The sequence below is a fragment of the Bos indicus genome, chromosome 1, assembly GCF_029378745.1.
Source record: "Bos indicus isolate NIAB-ARS_2022 breed Sahiwal x Tharparkar chromosome 1, NIAB-ARS_B.indTharparkar_mat_pri_1.0, whole genome shotgun sequence".
NCBI lineage: Eukaryota > Metazoa > Chordata > Mammalia > Artiodactyla > Bovidae > Bos > Bos indicus.
The window spans coordinates 95,829,337-95,849,903 of NC_091760.1; the positions used below are offsets into that span (position 1 = coordinate 95,829,337).

The 20,567-nt window shown below is 40.4% G+C and overlaps 2 protein-coding genes across 6 annotated transcripts in view; both read right to left on the minus strand.

Moving 5' to 3' along the window:
• The window catches only part of FNDC3B (fibronectin type III domain containing 3B), a 358,595-nt gene that overhangs the window by 316,704 nt on the left and 21,324 nt on the right, over window positions 1–20,567 (minus strand). The window lies entirely within an intron of this gene.
• LOC109558065 (mpv17-like protein 2) lies at window positions 15,560–20,429 on the minus strand. The gene has a single exon (XM_019959551.2). It carries the CDS (start codon window positions 16,631–16,633, stop codon window positions 15,971–15,973), a length of 663 nt encoding a protein of 220 aa, XP_019815110.2. The 5' UTR covers window positions 16,634–20,429; the 3' UTR covers window positions 15,560–15,970.

Sequence of the window (20,567 nt, forward strand, 5' to 3'; positions counted from 1 at the left end):
AAGACAAAAGCAAATTTACATGGTTCTTAAAGGGGAGAATCCAAAAGGTAATCAGACTCTTTCTTCACATTTTCTAATATTAACTGAAAACTACTAGTAACAATCAGTCTTTGAATGAATCATGAAAGGAGCACAGGGATTAAAAAAAAGTTGACTAACTAGACGATTCTTTGGAAGAATATAATGTCACAACTTTCAATCTTTATATATCAATTTTTAAGCTTAAAGCCTTAGACTAAAATGATACCCTGTGATGGTCAGCTAATTGATTTTCTCAAGAATGTTAATCAACTATTTCCAAACACTGGGAAACAACTTAGGCAATGGAAATTCTCAACCGATTCTAATTCCTAAGGAAGTCACTATAAAAAATGAGTTAATACTTCAAAACCCCTAGCAGAGAACCTAACAGATGCACTATATTTTATGTGCAACCACCGAGTAGCCCTGATAGATACAACCAAAAAGAGATTCATAGTGTAAATCTTCTTTGGGGCCCAGAAGACTTTGACTAAGTAAATATCAACTCTCAACCTGTGATGGGCTTATCAATGAACCACCATCAAAACACAGGTGAGAGCAAGGCCTTCTGGCTTTATGCCAAAGTGAAACATCAGATGGGCAGCTTCCATCCCTTCAAGGATACTGCCAAAACTTCTAAGGTTTGAAAGGATATCTCCAACCTGAAGGATGGGAACTCTCAGGATAAGGTAACAGCTGAGCCACACTCAACTTCTAAAGTCAACTCAGGAAACACCTCACCTTCCAAAGCCCTGGATGCAAGGCAATTAATGAAAATGGGGAGACCCCCCCATTTTAAAATAATTCTTTCAGGTAATTGAATGTCATTGGCAATTAGGAGTGAAATATGAGCTTTTTATAAGGTAAACCTTGTTGGGAATGCCCTGGCGGTCCAGTGGTTAGGACTTGGCTTTCACTGATAGACTGGATTCCTGGTCAGGGAACTAAGATCCCACAAGCCATGCAGCATAGCCAGAAAAAGATAAATCTTATTTTTCTGTTTTGATTTTTTTCCATACTTCTGTTTTCTTGATTTAGGGGTTTAAATAAACAGATTCCTAATACATATGTTTTAAAAATAATGACTTACCAATCTTTTTCTCTTTCTCTATCCTCTATTATTTTAATATTATTCTTTTGTTTTATTTAGGCTTTGTGATTTCAGACTTAGAACCAAGCATTTGAGATTTCTGCACAGCCACACAGGATTTCAGTTACCAAGGCTGCCAGATCAACAGCTAGCCCAGCAGTACAAAAATCCACTCTCTTTTTTCAAAGAAATAGATTTTCTGCCTCCACACTTTCCATTTCCAGGAACAATACTTCTCTCATGATAAGGAGAGACCCAAAAAACAAGGAGCCACATTGATCAGAGCTCAGCCTCACTCCCATCCCTCACACACACCTCACTTTTAAAAATGCTCTGGGTCCTACCTTTCCTTAGTAGAAGTTAAATTTCATCATCTTAAAGGATACCAACAACTTCCCAGATCGTAGCTGTCCAGGCATTACCTACCATCTCCACAAGCAGTGCTAAAGTAAGACTTTTACAATGGCTATACAGGAATATTCCCAAGACGCCTCTGTTTTGGTGGTAAAAATGTCCTGACTCCAAAATTTCTTTCCAACTACCTGAAGTCTTTTGTATCACTATCTGCCCAATTGACTTATCCAGTTCTTCCTAGTCTCTCTTTTGATAAAATCAGGAGTACCTGGAGTTCTAGCTACCCACCCCCCACCTCCAGTAAACTATCCCCGCCCCCGCCTCCCCCGCCAAAGGAGAACAGCAGATAAGGAAGGAGGCAGAGACCTGCTCAGGACTTCACCAGGTCTGAGGGCCTTGCAGACTCCTACAACTCAATACAGATTTCACCCCAATCAGCGAAGGACATGGGATACTGAGGCCTCATTTCAGATTCTAACCATATAGTTTAACAACATGACACTTTTAGTTCTTATTATAAGAAACTAGTCATTTCTTCCTAATTCTACTACCTAGAATTAGGTAGTAGATGTTGATTTAACAAATGTCAATCCTGGCCAAGAGTCTACAGCACACAATTTCTACAGGTATCTCAAAGATTGTTAAAATACCTACCTCAGAGCTTAACCAAAAAAGTGGGGAGGGGTGGTCTGTGTTATCCCCTGTATGGGTGTGTCAAGAGACCGTCAGGCAAACACATTCCCAAGGCAATCGTGTGACACTCACCAGGAGAACACCCTATAAAAGGCTGCCTTACAGGACCCTCTAGAACTTTAATGTGAACTATCTCCCCCTCATTTTAGGAAATGCTCCTCAACCCAGTGAGCACAAGAAGGACGCCTGGGTGGCAGCCGGCAGAAAGCTATCATTAAAGTCAAAAGCATTTTGTGCAGATTGCCTTCAACCAAAGGCACCAGGGTTTTCATCTGCTGCAAACCAAATGCTTCAGTATATTTAAATATTTACCTCAATTAACCTTGTTTCAAAGAAACCAGGATGAAGAGACGAGGTAGACTTCTTCACAATCTAAAATGCACCATTTCCAAACAAACAACAAGTGAATACTTTCTACAGACGTTGTCATACTAGTCAAATGGTTCCTCTAGCCTTCTTCTCATGCACATGGACCTACCTTCCATTAGTGGACACCTGTGCTCGTCTTCCCAAACCCCAATATTTCATTGGCATGGCAATATTACAGAATTACAGTATTACAATATACAATACTACAGAATTACAGTAAGATAGTACGTGCTGAGAGAGGGTATCACAAGGCAGACAGACTGAAACCATGATCACAGAACACCAGCCAATCTGATCATATGGACCACAGCCTTGTCTAACTCAATGAAACTAACCCATGCTGTGTAGGGCCACCCAAGACAGCCGGGTCATGGTGGAGAGGTCTGACAGAATGTGGTGCACTGGAGAAGGGAATGGCAAACCACTTCAGTATTCTTGCCTTGAGAACCCCGTGAACAGTATGAAAAGGCAAAAAGATAGGACACTGAAAGATGAACTCTCTAGGTCAGTAGGTGCCCAATATGCTAGTGGAGATCAGTGGAGAAATAACTCCAGAAAGAATGAAGGGACAGAGCCAAAGCAAAAACAACACCCAGTTGCAGTCCATGGGGTTGCAAAGAGTCCATGGGGTTGCAAAGAGTCGGACACGACTGAGCGACTGAACTGAACTGAATTACAGAATAGCTACTTTCACAGATCTTAAGTACACAGGGAGAGTACATTTTAAGAATTAGTATAAAGTGTCACCTCATGCTAAGGAATGTCAAGTGGAAGTTCACAAAGAGCTTAAAATAGATCTGATTTGCATGTTTGCCTGAAATCATCTAATTAGACATGTTCTTTTCTGTGTATTTTGTTTAGATTACTATTTTTGATTTTGAGGCATCATTTTACTCTGAAGATGAAAATATGACTTTAAGGTGACTTTAATACAAGTTGTCCAAATACTTTTTCAGTCCACCTTTGAGAACTCAATACTAGGCAGCTTACAAAGTATTCAAGTTTTCTTCTGGGGGGGGGGGGGGGAATGAAGCATCTCTATAGTGAGAGTCTTTCTACATGAGGTCATAGTAAAGAATTCATTAATTCTCTCTCGGACAAGTACACTGGAGGCCAACATCTTTGTTCAGAGAAGGGAGACAGCATTCATCAATTAAGGGCAGTATTGTTCTAGGGCTTTGTTTATAAATCCAGCATACATCGCCATCTGTTAACTTAGAAAGCTTTAATTGATATTTATGTAGTTCAGAATAAAGTAAAGGAAGAGGCCTGTGTGAAAATGCCACCCCATAAACATTTTCACACCCTGGATCAATACAATACTATTCTGACTGAGTTAATGTCATGTTGAAGGCTTGCTCCCATGCTCTTTCTCTAAACTTTAGTTTCTCAAGTTAGAAATATATTTACAATCTTCTACAAAAATTCCTAATTTGTTAATTTTTCAAATGGGAAGAAGAAATTCTGACTAAAGGTGAATAAATTGCAACTTCACCTATGCAGTTTTTCTTAACTCTCCAGATTCCTTATGTTACATTCAACTTAGAACAGACATGATCTTTTTTACCACTCCATTTCTGTCTACTTCAAATTCTAGGTCTCCAAGTATTTGTTCTTCATTTTATTTACCTATAATCATATTCAAGGTGTACTTAAATGGCTTGATCACCAGTTAATACACAGCTTCGTATATGCAGATTTTAACTCGAATACAAACTTTGAAGACAAGAATCACATTTTTACTCATTTCATCCATTCAAAGCTCTTCCCCACTGACCCCCATCCTGAATAAATTACTTTATATACAGCAGACATTTTAGTTAACTTTTTAACTATAAACTAAATTTGTCCATGCCAAAGTCACTCTAGAAATAGTTACAATTTTATTTAAAAATACTTCATTGTCCCCCCAAATTAAAGACCCCTCTTGATGTCTTTGTGACATGAATGGAATTCGCAGGCTTTCATCAATATTAAAGAAGCGTTCAATGTTCCTAAAACCACTCTGAAACTCATCAAAAATAAGTCAGTATCCTTGTGCTTTGATACCCTTTTAAAACTCTCTAATTTTGACTTAACTTTTTTGTTTTAGAGAATTAACATTTTTTAAAGCTTCATACATATACTGCCTCCCTAGAAGTGAACGTTTCAACTTTGCCGAGATGTGCACTCAAGTTGAAAGGCAGGAAGAGCTCACAATTCAGAAGGGAAATACCTAACAAGCATGCAACAGCCATAAAAGACCACATGCAACTGGGCACTGAAGGAGAGCTCTATGGGCAAGGGCCTGGCTGCAATTCACCCTCACACTCCTAGCAGGCAGCACCATTCTCTACAACCATGCTCTTTGAAAGCAAAGACTGGGGTGCTGCTCCCTGTTGTATCCCCAAACACCAAGAAGAGTCCTAACACAGAGCAGCGTTCAGTAAATGTGTGGAATAAATATTTGTAGAAAAAAATGTGTGACACAGAGTAGACATTAGTAGGAAAGGAAGTAGAAGGAAGGATTGGCATAGTTGAAATTTTATTTTGAGACTGTACTTCCTGTGTTCACCATGATTTTAAGAGTGACACAAACTCTAAATATCTAGGGACAACTGACCAGGACGGTGGTGAGTCAAAACATCAAATCACACAAGGAAAAGCTCTGAACACTGGGGACCTGCAGCTGCGGAAGAGAAGGCAGTACTAAAGGCAGACGAGCTGGCTAGAGCTGAGTCTGAGGGGTTGTCACATGAAAGAAGAAAACGAACTTGTTCTAGGGTTGCTGTGGAGTTGCATGTTTTGAACTATGGCGCATATAACCAATTTAGTGGGTCACTGGCATTCCTTTAGGTAAAACAGAATAGTATAGAATTGGGTCACAAAGATTAAAGGCAAAGTATTGATTCGATTCTGGTATATATATTTAAAATTTTCGTGTATTTACTGGACTATAAGGCAAAATGTATCTCAACATGCATGCCAGTCAAAATTTGTGGAAAAACAGTGCCCAGTTTTCACCATGATAATTTGGGTTCAATATAAACATGAGAGATGTTCAACAACAACAAAAAAATTAACTGATTACTTCTTAAAGTGTTAGTGAATAGTCAAAGGAATCAAGAACTTGATTAACCATGATAGTAAAATACCCAAAATCAAACTGGTAGGTCGGGGGCAGAACCAGGCCTAGAAGCCAGTCCCCAGAGCCCCCTAGTCTAACTGCCTTGTAGTGGATCACAGTGCCTCTGGCTCAGGCTGCTGACCACGTGTCAAGATGTCACATACAGGCGTCTTGACACTGGTTGGAACAAATGAGATGACCACCTTGGTGGAGATAGATGAAAATCTTTGATGAGGGGCTTCCCTGATGGCTCAGTGGTAAAGAATTCGCCTGTCAGTGCAGGAGACAGGTTCAGTCCCTGGTCTGGGAAGATCCCACGTGCCTCGGAACAACTAAGCCCACGCACCACAACTACAGAGGCCCAAGCACCCTAGAGCCTGCGCTCCACAAGAGAAGCCACCACGATGAGAAGCCCATGCGCTGCTACTCAAGAAAGCCCACATGCAGCAACAGAGATCCAACACAGCCAAAAATAAAATATTTTTTTTAATCTTTGATGTAAAATTACAAATACTGTTCTTATCTTTTGATGGTCAGATCTATAAATTTTCAGGCTAATGAGATAATGCAGACTTCATCTACATATATGTCATTATTCAAAGAGCTCAGGACTTGAAACATGACCAAAAGCATTAAGGAAAAATTAAAACAAAGCCCTCTTCTTTTGAAGTTTTAGAAGACACAAAGACAAGAAAAAAATACCATTTTGACAAAGAAAGTGTTCAATAACCCTTAACTAAAAGAAGAAATACCACCTTGAGAAGTTACAAAACTTAAAAAAATCTCTGAAATTGGAATGCCCCTTGCCATGTTTTCCCGAGACCTGTTCATACAATTCCCTACCAGTCCAGTTCCACACACAAACCCTCCACCTTCCTTTCATAAGAGAACAAAATGACTCCTTATAGCAAACCCCTCAGGAAACAACCCACTAACTTCCATAAAAAAACAGCAACAAACATTTAATGTCTATATTAGTTCATGTTTTTAAGTCACTGTCCAAGTTTTAGAGGCCTATCTGTCCCTGTATTTCTTTCACGTCCCCCGGTGGCTCAGCGGTAAAGAATTCCCCTGCAATGCAGGAGACACAGGTTCGATCCTTAGGTCGGGAAGATCCCCTGGAGGAGGGCATGGCAACCCACTCCAGTATTCTCGCCTGCAGAATCCCAGGGACAGTGGAGCCTGGCGGACTACAGTCCATGGGGTCACAAAGTTAAACACGATCAAGCACGCACACATAGAATAACACAGTTTGGGGCAGTCCTTCCCTCTTTCTCTTCACTAACGTGGTAAGAAAAAACCCATAGGTTTCCCCAAGATAAGCAGTGGGGAAGTAATGGAATTATCAGTTTCTCTAATGCTTTATTAAAATTAAGAAGTTAAAAAAAAAAGTTCAAATAGTGGTGACTGGATCATGATTCAGTACACGTACACAGAATCACAAAAACTTTCACACATGCAAAGCAAGAAACTTTTGTTATTGGAAGAAAGTTGGCAGGACAGGGTGAACAGTTTAATACTGATGACAACATCAATTATGTCAGATCTCGATCTGCAATAAGCTAGCTGTAGGTCCCCAACTGGTAATCAATCATGTGACTGTGGCCACTAATGGATTTGAGTCCTGCCAAGTTTCACATGCCCCTAGTTACAAACCAGCTTCCTTTCCATGTGTCTTAAAACAGGCTTAAATTGCCCTATTTCCCCTCCCCCCATGCCCCCAGCCTTTGAAGCATGTCTCATGCTACAAAGCAGCAAAATTAAGATCCTGCGACGTCCTCCACCATGAAATCATCCTTTATAGCTGGGAGGCAGGATTTCATAGCCACAAGCAACAAATTTCATCAACTCTAAGACAAATTACTCAAATGAAGAAGCACAAAGGGCTGCTCTTAAAAATAATTAATATGATGTCTTTACATTAGGAAAGTTTAACTTTGTGCTCCTTTTTCCTTTTTTAGAAAAGTTCAAGCCTCAATTGTCACCAAGTCCTTGGTACAGGCTGCTCTAGGAGTGAACTCAGACTGATCAGATGTACATGAGCACACATGTTTCTGAGTTATGGGATCCACAGGATTTGTAGGGAACTAGATTTGAATACTGGCCTGGTGGACTTTTGGAACTGCTGCTACTTCTTGTACAGCAAGAAGGCCACCTCAGTGTCGGTTACAAGAGTCACAGGCTACAGTGCAGCACCAGTACATCCTCAACCGTATAAAGGCATCTCTCAGGATAGACACCTACTTTCGATTAAGTGACCAGAAAAACAGAATCCAATATATGTCAGAATTGGAGATGACTGTATTTCAAATCATCTTCTGCAAGGTCCCAACCAAAGAAAGTTTTCACCCAGCGTCATCATTCTGTGATACAACCCCTGCTTGAAGATGTAATGTAACATCATCCTAAGTTCATGTCAGAAGGCCTGGCTTCCAGTTTGTATGGGTCATACAGTAAGGAAAGAGGCCAGGAGGGGAAAAGCATGAAAGGAAAGGAAATTTTACTTTTCTGACTAAAATAACAAGAGTTTCTCAGTGAAGAGGACACAAAACAGTCAGCAAACTTAGTTAAGCTATAGAAGCATTGACCCATCAAAAGGCCAACTCAGTTCTAAAGATTCAGTGAAAAAGGTTAACTCCAGAACATACTGTATAGTCACCTGCATGAGAAAAACTCATTTCAAGTGCCTTTAGGTAATGTTCACCTGCTCCTAAGTGTAAATGGAGAGTTTACTGGCAACAAGGCAGTTAGAGTAAACATGAGGCCTCACTCATCATAGCCACCTTTCATTCTACAATTAAACCATAATTCTCCTTTCAAGAAGCCAAATCATTCTCTAGTGATATGTGGTTTCCCATCCTGAAAGAAGTTTACGAAGTGGAGATGTCAAAGTTCACAGCAATTAAATGATTTGCCCAACTTCAGTTAGAAGCTGAAGCCAGGAACCCAGTGAGCTTCAATACTTTTTGCCTTCCAATTCCAATCCACTTTCACATCCAGTCCTGGTTCTCTACATCCTAACTTTGCTACATTTGAGAATTACAAATAAAAACTGAGCCGACAGGACCTGTTGAAAACACCCCGTGGCCATGCAAATTCCCCATGTTTGATAGGAACTTCTCTCCATACAAACTTTTCTAAGCAGACTTCCAGATCCAGCGTGTGGCTGACTTTTAGCATAGCACTGGCTACAGTACTTCAGGTCCTTCACTTAAATGCTAATGATAACAGTTAAACCCCATAAACAAAGAAAATGTCTGTTTTAGAACTGCTAAATGAGGGGACTGCAGACATGTTTAATTATGTCTGCCGGGTGGCTAAGGTCCAAAACCCACCACCATCTGGAGACTTAATCTTGCCTGCATTTCAGATCCCCACCATTCCCGATGGAAACAACCACTCTGGCCCTTTTCATCAACATAAAGAAAAGATTAAAATAATTAGGTTTAAGTGCCTCATAAAGGCTTAGATGAAAGCACATTATAGGAGGTATGATTTATCAACTAAATCATAGTTTATGTGGTCTCATTTGAGATGAAACCTGGCTTCATTACCACTGAGTTTTCTTGCTTTATTTTCTTATATGGGAGCTCTGTCAACACAATTCTACTGGGGCAGGCTGGAGGAGAAAATGAGCTAAATGCTTGCTTCTTCAGGGCTGCTTTTGGTCCGCAAAGGCCATTTTACTATTTTATCATTACTCCTTGATGTTAAGCTTGACCAAGGAGCTGGACTCATTACAAAGCAAGAACTTCCCTCCAAGGCTAAAAAGCAAAAGGAATGTCAAAGCAATTTTTGCTACATAGCAATTAACAAGGGGATGCCTCCAGACATGGTAGGCTGATGTTATGTTGGTGATCAAACAGCATCTTGTCGTCAGGAATTAAGGTTTTAAACATTCAATTATCTCATTTGTAAAAATATTTTCACTCTCATTAAAATCATTACTATTTAATGATACAACCATTATGGTTGTACCCTAATGAGGTGGAGATACTGACAGTCATAAAATGTCAAGATGTTGTCATTACCCCAGAAAAATGCAAACTATAAATTCTCCCAGGTTTCTTGGACTCTTAAAACTGCAGTGTCCCTTACAGAAGTTACCTGTGACTATTTAAGTTAATTCAACAAATGCGGTGAAAAGTTTTGTTCCTTAGTCACCTTAGCCACATCTCAAGTGTTCAGTGTAATTAATGGTTATCCTACTGGATAATGTAGACAGAATATTTCCATCATATCACAAAGTTCTATTGAACAGGACTTCTCTAAAATGTCATACTCTCATTGATGAAAAGGCAACAAATTTTCCATAGGAACTAGTTATTTATTTCGTTTTATAAGCCAAGTGGGGCACTGGAGCATAATTGTTCAGATCCTGCACTCTGGAGCCCAACTCCTGGATTCTAAGCCAGGCTCAACCACTTACTAGCTCTGGATGAGGACCAGTTACTTACCCTCTCCATGCCTCAGTTTCCTATCTATAAAACAAGGATAATTACAATACCTATCCTCATAGGAGTGTGGTAAGGATTAAATGAGTTAGTTAAGTGCTCAGAACGGCAAGCACTAAGCAAATATTTGCTCTTATTAAGCCCTAAGTATGCTTCAAGGCCTTAAAAATGCTCATAGCCTTTTCCTCGTCGCCTTTTCTAGTTAAGGAGTATTATTTTGTTCCTTTTAGTACATGTGACAGCCTGTAAAGCCAGTCTCCATGCTAAAAGATAAAATTCACTGACCACCTTTCATAAAGTCGGATCTTCACCTTGAAAGGTTAATTTTATTACTTATCTTAAATTTAATTAATCAGTTAACTGACTGTATGTATGTATAAATCAGGTTAGTCTTTTCAAATAAGGTTAAATCCACAGCATTATGGTATGTAAATATACACACTTAAAGATAACTGAGCCCATAAATTCATTCACTTGAACTATAAAACCTTCAGAATTCTCTTTGTCAACCATCTCCAACTAGCAAATATGTTCCTTGAATAGAAACCTGCTATCAAAGTTATATTCAACTTATAGAAAATTCCAAATCAGTAGTCTAAATTAATGAATGCATAAGCTTATAATACACTAAAATTCAGTCTGTTTGAAACAGCTGGGAAACATAAACATTGAAAAGATATAAAACTGAAGAGCATTATGATTCTGCACTAAAGTTTGAAAGCTTCTGAAACACAGTAATTTTTTTAATAAAAAAATTCAGTCTGAAAAATAAGCTCATTTTTAACACTAATGAACACTCCTTGTTTATTACTATGAATAACTTTTTGCCTGTTTCAGAAAAAAAAAAAAAGTTTGTCAGAGAAAATATAAGCAACTTGAAAAGCACTGGTAAGTTAGAAATTTTATAATATCAACCAATTTATATAGCAAAAATTCCAATATTTTATTTGGCGAACTCTAAATTAGAAAAAAAATATTCTTCCAAAAGAACTTACCTAAAGAGAAACACACATACACACACACACACACACACACACACACACACACACACACACACAAATATTTAGAGATTAAATGATAAGAGGTCTGGGGTTTGCTTCAAATCGTACATCAGAGAGTGAAAAATGCGTAAAGACCAAGTCAGTCTGACCATGAGTTGACAGATGTTGAAGGTGGGTGACAAGAACACAGGAGCCCACTACTATTCTCTACTTTCGTAGTACGTGTTGAAATTTTTCATAAAAAAAAGTAAAGTCACTCAGTCGTGTCCGACTCTTTGCGACCCCATGGACTGTAGCCTACCAGGCTCCCTTCATGAGATTTTCCAGGCAAGAGTACTGAAGTGGGTTACCATTTCCTTCTCCAATATTTTTCATAATTACCATGTTTAAAAAACAAACTCACCTAAATATAAGGGGGTTTTGACTTAAAGTGAAAGGTAAAGGTTAAAGGTCATAAATGTGCACCAGTTTCTTAGTCCACCGCCAGAGTGCTACAATTCTGCTTTTCCCCTACCCTCATCAGCCACTACAGGGTGTAGAATTTATGATTATCTCACAAACTGTATGCCCAGAGGAGTGCTAATTTTTTCATGTGACTTGTTCTTGGATTTTGTTTGTCTCTTTCTTCACCAATTCCACAAAAAGAAAACCAGAAGGTAAATTAGCTAACACACTCCAGAAATAGCCAAGAGTCTTATTTTAATGCCATAATTCTTGACTCCAAGATGTGCCTTTTTTTTTAAAGGCTATCAAGAGGCTGCATTCTGTTGCTGTATCCCAGTTTAATAATAGAACATCTAAAATTACACAATTATGGTAACTTGAGTGATTTCTAATTTTATTCTCCATTTTTATAAAAATGAATGTCAAAATATTCTAATAATAAGAGTCTGGGAAAATGTGAGCACAATGAAAATATTTTAATGTTCATAGTTTTAATAAGTGAAGATGTGCACCTACAGATTTTCAGTTAGAGGTGTGCCAATTTTGAGACAATAAAATGCAATGAGGGAAAAAGGGAGAGGGAATCAAGAAATCGGAATTATTGCCTGATTTTCCCTTCATTTGCTGAGGCGCCCTTAGGAAAGGGGCACACTTTCAGATTAGGTTTTCTTATCTCTAAACTGAGACAATCCTCACTGGGTTCACATCATAGGGTCCTGTGTAAATGACTCCAAAATACGTAGAAAACTGCTTTTTAAATAAAGTGCTATTTAAATAAAAGTCAAGCACTCATAAACTACTTAAGTAGCCCCTCTAAAAATGGCTTCAGGCTATTCCCCTTAGAATTCGAAAGGAAAAAACAGCCAATAAATGAAGAGGACTAAAGGGAACTGTCAGTCGGATTCCACAATGTCCTTCTGGTAAAGGTGAAACCTGAGCCACCTGGCCAGAGTATCCAGGCACTGCTAGGTGAGGCTACCAAGGTGCTGTGAACGGGAGCTGAAGATCAGAAACTGAGGTGGGCCAATCCAATCAAAGGCACATAATGATGACTTATTACAATTCATTAATTCCCTGAAGGTATCAACCTTTGCTTAATAGTGATAAATCCTGTATCTGCTTGCTCTAGCCACATAAAAGCCAGCAAACATCTCTGAAAAACAGTTTGCTTAGTAACATAAAATGAATAAATAAATACAAAGGAAATTTCAATTCTCATTAAGATACACAAACCTGTCAACTTCAAGTGGAAGGAGCAGCCAACAGCAAGGCCAGCGTTACCCTCCCACCAACAGCAAATCGTAATAGGCAGGTACCAAGTCAGGGAGGCCAACAGTGAGGTTTCTCAGCAAAAGCACAAGAGGTTGACCCAAGTAAATATAAGAGGAATAAAGTAATACGTAACACGGAGAAGACTGACAGAGGAATATGCCTTTTCAGGGAGAAGATATTATACCCTCTCCTATCCCACATACTGCCTGGGTCCCGATCTTGATGCCACAACTTACTAGACTTTTAACTCCAAGCAAGTAGCTTGCTCTCTCAGTGCCTCAGTTTCTTCATCCACAAAATAAAGATAATATCCTCATGAAGCTGTGAGGATTAAATGAAGAAATGCACATAAAGCACTTAAAAGAGCTCACATGGTAAGCATTCAATATTATTATTATTGCTAAACATTTTTACTCTTGCTATAAATGAGTACTCCTCAAAACACACTGTCGCCCAGATACTTGATCAATGGTTTGAAAGGAAAGAACCCATTCTAATTCACATAAAGTGTTTGAGGAAACAGAACTGATGAGTACTATAGGAGCTGTGCTCAGGCCAGTCAATCACTGACTTATTTTCTTCTTCCGTGGGCTTCCTTCCTCAGGGGCATAGCATCAGCCCTGAGCCTGGAGATATAAAAGGGGAACCTACTATCCATCCAGAGGAGCCCAAAGCCTGAGTCCAGCAGGGAGGAGACAGGTGGCTAATGACAAAGCACAAGAACCTGAAAAGAGCAATGGGGGCTGTGGAATAGGTTCCAATAAGACAGGTCTGAGTATGAAGAACGGTAGAGCTAAAATCTACGCAGCCGCCATATACCTGAGAGGAGGCGCCCCGGGCAATGGGAACACAGGTAGGCGAGGACACTGAGCAGCGTGACTTCTGGTGTTCCTGGAGCACGTGGGCACAAGGGCAGTGGGAGAAGATGCCCTGTACGTTCTCTGCTCTCCGGAGCCTTTGGGTTAGAATACCACACTGCACAACCTGAAACAGTGGCAACACCACACCCTCTGTGTGAAGATCTTTCAACAAATATTCTATAGTTAATTCTCAGAGGAAGCCTCTTCCAAACGAATGGCAAAGAGAAACCTGAAATATATTCAGTAAGTCATGAGGATAAGTAGTAGGGAAAATTACTGGTAACCCAGATCTGAAAGTCAGTTCTGTAGTACTAACTCCTGGACCTTAAGGCCCTAAGAAGATACAAACTTCTACAGACTCTTTCTAGGTCTCTTAAGTAATTTTTTTTCAAGGATGATGACATTTCACTCCCCTGATACAGACACAATGACCGCACCAAAAATCCACTAAAGACTCTTTCATATAAGAGACTCTTGATGTAATTGTAGCTTTATGACTCATGGTAATTGGGTTTTTTTTTAACGTAGAAAACACTAAAAAATGTATCTTTCTTTTATGATCTTTTATAAAATAATAGATAATGTTTCTTTCATAATTGTAATAAAGCAACAACAAGAAAGCCTACTCTGTGGCCTTTGTGCAAGTGTAAAAGCCTCAGAGATCAGATTTAAATTAGACTGGACTAACCCCACCTCCACTCCACTTTGATCCTTTTTCATCACAAAGGCAGCAAGACTTCAAAAAGCACATCAACCAGAACGAGATGTTCTGCAGTTTAGGACGCAATCCCAAAAGAACTCGTGAAGTAATTATAGTACCATATAATATGTATAGAAAAATAATATTGTCTGAACACTATCTGAACAGTGGAGATTTTAAAGGAAGACAAAATAATGAAGCAGAATAACAGCCTAGAGGAGGATTCTGGAAGCTCCTGGAAGACTGCTGGGGAAAGAAACTGCTGATTAAGTCTTAGGTCTACACAGGGAAGTACCTATTTGTGAAGAACACAAGTTCTTTACATTTTTCAATAAAAGTGCTTCAAAACAGCCATCTATCATCAAGCACCTAGACAATCAACTAAGAGTACAAGAGTCAAAATTATAGGGTTTTCAATTTATATACCAACATCTCAAAATAGATAAAAATTCCTTTCTGGGGTATGCAACTTAATGTCACTTCCCCATGTGCTGGATTTTCTTCGAAGACATAAAAATTTTGTTAATGTTCTTCAAACTCACCAAGTTACTCAATAACCACAAGGGTAACCGAAAGCAGTGTGGGAGAGCAGCAGCCTGTAGGTTTAGGTCTTAATCTAAGCCTTGTGACCAAGCTTTACTAAAAGGCTCAGCTTGAACAAGGCCCAAGTTTCCCATAGGAAAATGAGCTTTATTTCCTGAAGCCTGCAGTCACCTCTAACCTGAAGGGGCAGGAGACTTGTAATAAATTTCTCCAAAATTGTATGTGAGCAGGTAGCCAGAGTTACCTGGTTATTCCTTGAGCCTATTATTATCGCTCTGAATCTGTTTTCTCATCTAGAAAATAGGAATCACATCATTCCCCTTCCAAGGTTGAGATGAAGGCACATAAGGTCATGGGTATAAATTAAGTGTTAGTGTCCAGAAAAGCAAAGTCTGGGAACTGCTGTTAACACCATAACCTTCCCCCTGCTCATCTCCCCAAGCCCCACCTCCCACCCACACTGGACATCTACACTTCACCATTGCCCAACTGACCACAGAATCATGGGGAAACATGAGAAAAGATGCAGTAATGCCCAGCTCCCATCAGAGATGGGCCAATTGACTGAGGAAGGCCACTAAACAGCAGTTGTGGGCTAACAGCCAGTTTATCAGAGGAGCACATGCAATCCAAATGAAGCTTCTGACCCCCATTTCTTTTTTTTTTTTTTCAATTACAAAGAGAATTTAATGGTACTTCCATACTCCATGACTAGAGGATAAGACTGGAGGCTCCAAATTCTGGGGCCCGGATCCAAGCGGATGGGCGATATCCCCCACCTTGGTCCCAGCGCCCAGCCTACAGCAGTGTTGAGGGCTTGGTGCTAGCTGGCTGGCTGAGACCCCAGAGCTGAGGATGGCCCATCACGAGTCACTTGAAGCTGTCCCAGAAAGGCTGAGGTACAACTGTCCATCTTCATGGTTGTATTCCAGAGGCAGAAACTGAGGCCTGGCAGTGGGCTTGGCAGGGGCAGCCCAAGCAGATGCCCAGAAGTCAGGGTGTGGCTAGGACTTGGCCTAGGAGTCGGTTCCCCTTTCTGCCCAGGTGGCTGGTCAGCGGCAGCTCAGTCAGTCTTGCCTTGCTGTCTGGCATCTGGGGGCTCAGTCTGTATGGTGCCCAGGGCCACACAGCCTGGGGGTGTCAGAGGGCCTGGGATCCGGTATTTCAGGTAGGAGAGGTAGGTGTCCCACCCTAGCGTCAGGCCGCTGATGTAGGTGATTCGGAACTGGGGGGGCACGAAGAGGAAATTCACCAGCTGCGCAGCAGGCCACACACACCAGTCAGCCTTGTAGAATTCCCAGAACTTGTCCCGCAGCTCCTGACAGCTCTTGTCCAGGGTCTGGCCCTCCAGGCAGCCAAGGCCCAAGAAGTACCAGACGCCAAGCATAGGAGAGGCCACCAGTTGGTCAATGAGGACCTTCTTGAGGACGTTTGGGAGGCCAGGGAAGCCAGATGCAGGGAACAGGCGGTCCAGCCAGAGATACCAATAGTGCAGGAAGGGGCCCATGCTGCAGCCGACTGCAAACATGCTCACTGAGCACCGCGGGTCGAACTTCTGGCCGGGCCGGGCGTGAATCTCCCAGGTCTGGCGCGCCCCATCCCCAGCCGCCATGAGAACGCCGCATCCCAGGGTGTTGGTGACGAGCAACGCACGGCCTTGGAACAGGGGCTGACCCGCAGCCCAAAGGCCGCGCAGCCAGCGCCAGCCGCCGGGCGGCATCGTCATTTCAAATTTTGACCCCCATTTTGACCCCCATTTCAAAATCAGTTAGAATGGTCTTGGTATATCCAATTCTTCATGCGGCCTTTGTAAATACTAAGTACCAGAGGTACAGAGGTTAACAAAGCAACTCTACGGATCACATGCCATACCTCTACATCCCCATCAAGAACAAAGGTTTTCCAAGTATTAGACTCCATAAGTCCAAAGCAGTATTTTCCTCCTCTTACTCCCTCAGGTTAAAAAAGAAATGGAAAGACTGTGCAGAGGGATCAAGGGGGAAGTCCCTGTTCTAATATAAACATGGCAAGCACAACTCTATCACTGCAATATACTCTTTGACTTCAGCACAAAACTCTTTTCTGACCATCTGGAGCAGCTCTAGGCAGGAGGCCAAAACTTTGTAATTCCTTTTCAAAGTAAATGACAGATCAGTAACTGCCACGTTGCTAATGCATAGCCAAAAGGGAGCACCTCTACTCCTACTCAATGCTCCCTGGAGTTTTACGCATGTAGTAAAAACAAAGTGCTTCCAAATAAATCTGCTCACTTATCAATATTCCAAACTGAACAGCGATCATGTCACTTCTGAACAAGGTGGCAGTTTCTCGGATGTGATCCTATCACCCTATCTCACAGGCAGGAAGCAGGACCTTCCGCAAATTTCACTAAAAAGAGGCTTTTCTGATCTAGAGTGAAATTTATATGTGTTCATTTACATTTCAGTTTGCCAAGAATGAGACATGGAAGTCCACCAGAAATTTTAGGAGTCTGTCCCTACAGTGCCTGAGATGTCTGGTAAGTTTGCAATAAATTTGAAGTCACATAACACAGAGGGCAACAGGGGCCATGAATGGTGATCTTGGTGGAGAATTTTTAAAATCCCATTGAACAGCAGGATCACTTTCTTTGTTTATCCAATAAAGCAAATGGAGAGCCTACTTACGTGCCAGGTACATACAGTGACAATGAATGAAAATCAAAGTTCCCATTATCTCTGCCATAAATATGAATCTGAAAAGTTCCAACTTCACGCAATATATCACTGATAATAAAAGCCACTTGAAAGCTCACAGGTTTAAATTTAGTGAGCTTTCTCTGGAGCACAAGAAGAAAGATGTCAACCAGCAATGGCTACAGATTCCCTACAAATACTTAATTTTTTAATTTATTAAATTTTCATTTAATAAAAATCTTTTTCCAGATTTCAAAGACATGAAAGTTATCTCTGAAGTCACAATTTCCACTGAAGAACTATCTTCTCTTTTTAAGTAAAACATTTTAAAACTGAACAATCTGAAATTTTATCTGGTAGCAGACTTTCTTACAAAGATAAGTTAAAAGGAATTTTACAGATGAGCAAATAGTAGCTAAGCTCTGATTACAAAATTAAACTGCAGACAGAGTACAAATAAAAAAGCCTAAAAAGGGGAATGATGGTTCTCCCCTTCTGATGAACTCTTCCTTGAGGATGAATTCACAGATTGAGAAAAGAGAGCTAGAGAAGTCATTAGAGGTCATCCCATTCTGATTTTACCCAGTTCACCTTTTAGAGAAGCTGTTTTGTTTGCCTTCAAAGCCTCATGTAATCATTACTAAATTAATGGTATCTGAGTGTCTGGAGCCAATTCCAAACGCAATGCTTGTGTCCTACCCGGAGCTTAGGGAAGAGATGGGAGATCTTATCAGGTACCTTCCCAGGGAATTCACACCCTGGTAAAAACAGGATAGCAGAAACCCCAGATTCCTCAGCACAGGAATGTGTAAGGATTCTTTGTCCTTAGCCTTTTGGAATAGAAGAGAAAGAGAAGTGAATGCTGACAGAACTACCTTTCCTAAAGGGTTTAAGAAGCTCAAGTACAAATTCCAAGGCAGGTTTCACCATCAAACGAAACTGCTGAGAGGAAAGAAGTAGAAGAGGAATCAACTGAAAGATTCTGAACCAGAAGAAAAGGTACAAGCAAAAGCAGGACTTTTCGAAGACGGCGGTGAGTCGGTAAATGGCAAAACAAACAGACCATAAGGAAAGATTACATTTTAAAGAACTGCGGAACATGTGAAGAAAAAAATGGGGAAAATCTACAAAAATTAAGGCTTGCTTCCAAAGTTCTTAAAAAAAAAAAGTATTTATCAAGGAAGAAAGCAAAAGACACAAGCAAACAGGGAATGGCAATGGGCCATTCAAAAGAGAAATCTTAAGGAGTTACGAGAGTAAACGTGACTTTGCAACAGCAGCTCATACAGCAAAAAGAGCACTTCTTTAAAGGAATCAGACAGCTCACGTTTTAAAGAGAGAAACTATGCCCAAATTCACTTAATTCATTTTCTTTTCAATGTGACCTCTATTAGTTATTTCCTTACTTAAGATCATATTTTCTCTCAGTGATATATGGACTACAGGAAATAACAGAAGTCAAAATAAGAGGAGGATAAATGAATGAATAGGTAGGCAAAGTCTGAAAAGTACTTAGAAGTACTATACAAAAAAAGGGGGGGAGCTCTGCTCAAACTGCAAATTATCAATCAGAATGCTTAAGAAATATCAAACATGAACCTCCCTGGAGGTCCAGTGGTTAGGACTTTGGCTTCTAGTGCAGGAGATGAGAGTTCCACCCCTGGTGGGAAAGCCAAGATCCCACAGGACTCACAGTCAAAAAACCAAAGCATAAAACAGAAGCAGAATTGTAACACATTCAATAAAGACTTTAAAAAATGGTCCATATTAAAAAAAAAAAAAAAAAAACTAAAAAAAAAATCATCAAATGGTGATAAAGAGAAAAGTTCTACTTTCAGGAAGGAGAAAAGCAGGAGATAACTGGGGTTCTGAGAGACAGGTACCAGGCAGGAGTAAGGGAGTGAGGAGAAGAAACAACCTGCCAACCCCAGAAAAGAAAAACAACAAATTTCCAAACAGCCTGCAAGGGAGGATATGGAAGAGAGAGAAAAGAAAGGCTGACTCTTCCTGGTAAAGCCAACAGGGAACCAGCTTCAGGACACCTCCTTTTTAGCAGGCATAAGAAACTGTTAAGGAAGGAAAACTGCACAGACTTAATCTCACAATCAGCCTGATGACCTCATGCATCCACTTTCCTCAATATCCCTAAACAGGCAGCCATTCTGATAGCAAAAATCATAATTTATTTTACCTAAGTATACCCCAGTAACCTGGCTTATGTATCATCTGTAAGCTTCCGGATCCAAATAGTTAATTCTGCAGAAAAAGATCAGAGACTTCTTTGGTTCCTTGCTCCAACTTAGTTAAGATTGTGTAACTTGTACAAACATAACCATTTCCTGCCCACTGAACAAAGCAATTAATGGACTGGGCACAGTTTCTGAGATGATTTAAGGGAAGAAATCAGCCAGGCCATGTCTCACTGCAATTCATTTTAAGAAAACAAGACACAGGAAAATATAGATTATCATTATTTTGATGAAATAGCAGTCATTCTTTATATAACTTTCCTCCCACAAACTGACTATAAATGACACTCTGGGAAAGGAATTTGCTTCAAAGAGGCTCTAAGATAATATTTCTACCATCTTATACCTTCAATTCATCATTAGAAAGCATGTGTAGACTGGCATTTTGGAAGGAAAAATAAAAACTGATAAAGTTTATGAGTTTTGAAACATCCAGCATTAACGTAACACGGACTCTACAGAAGAAGAAGTATCAAAGAAAAAAGGAAGAGAAAGAGGAAGAAAAGCAGTCTTGGCTCCCAATGACTTCCCAGGGCTGGGTCCAAGACCTCACGAGGTCCAAGCACACTGCCCTCGTTTCCAGTGACTCCAACCTTTTTCGGGGCGGGGCGGGGGGGGCGGCGGGGGGCGGGGGGGGGGGCGGCAGTGGACTTGAGCTAGTTTGAGTGTTTCTGTTACTTGCAAAACAAATAGTTCTTCACTATCACTGGACACTCAAAATTTTTCAATCTTCACT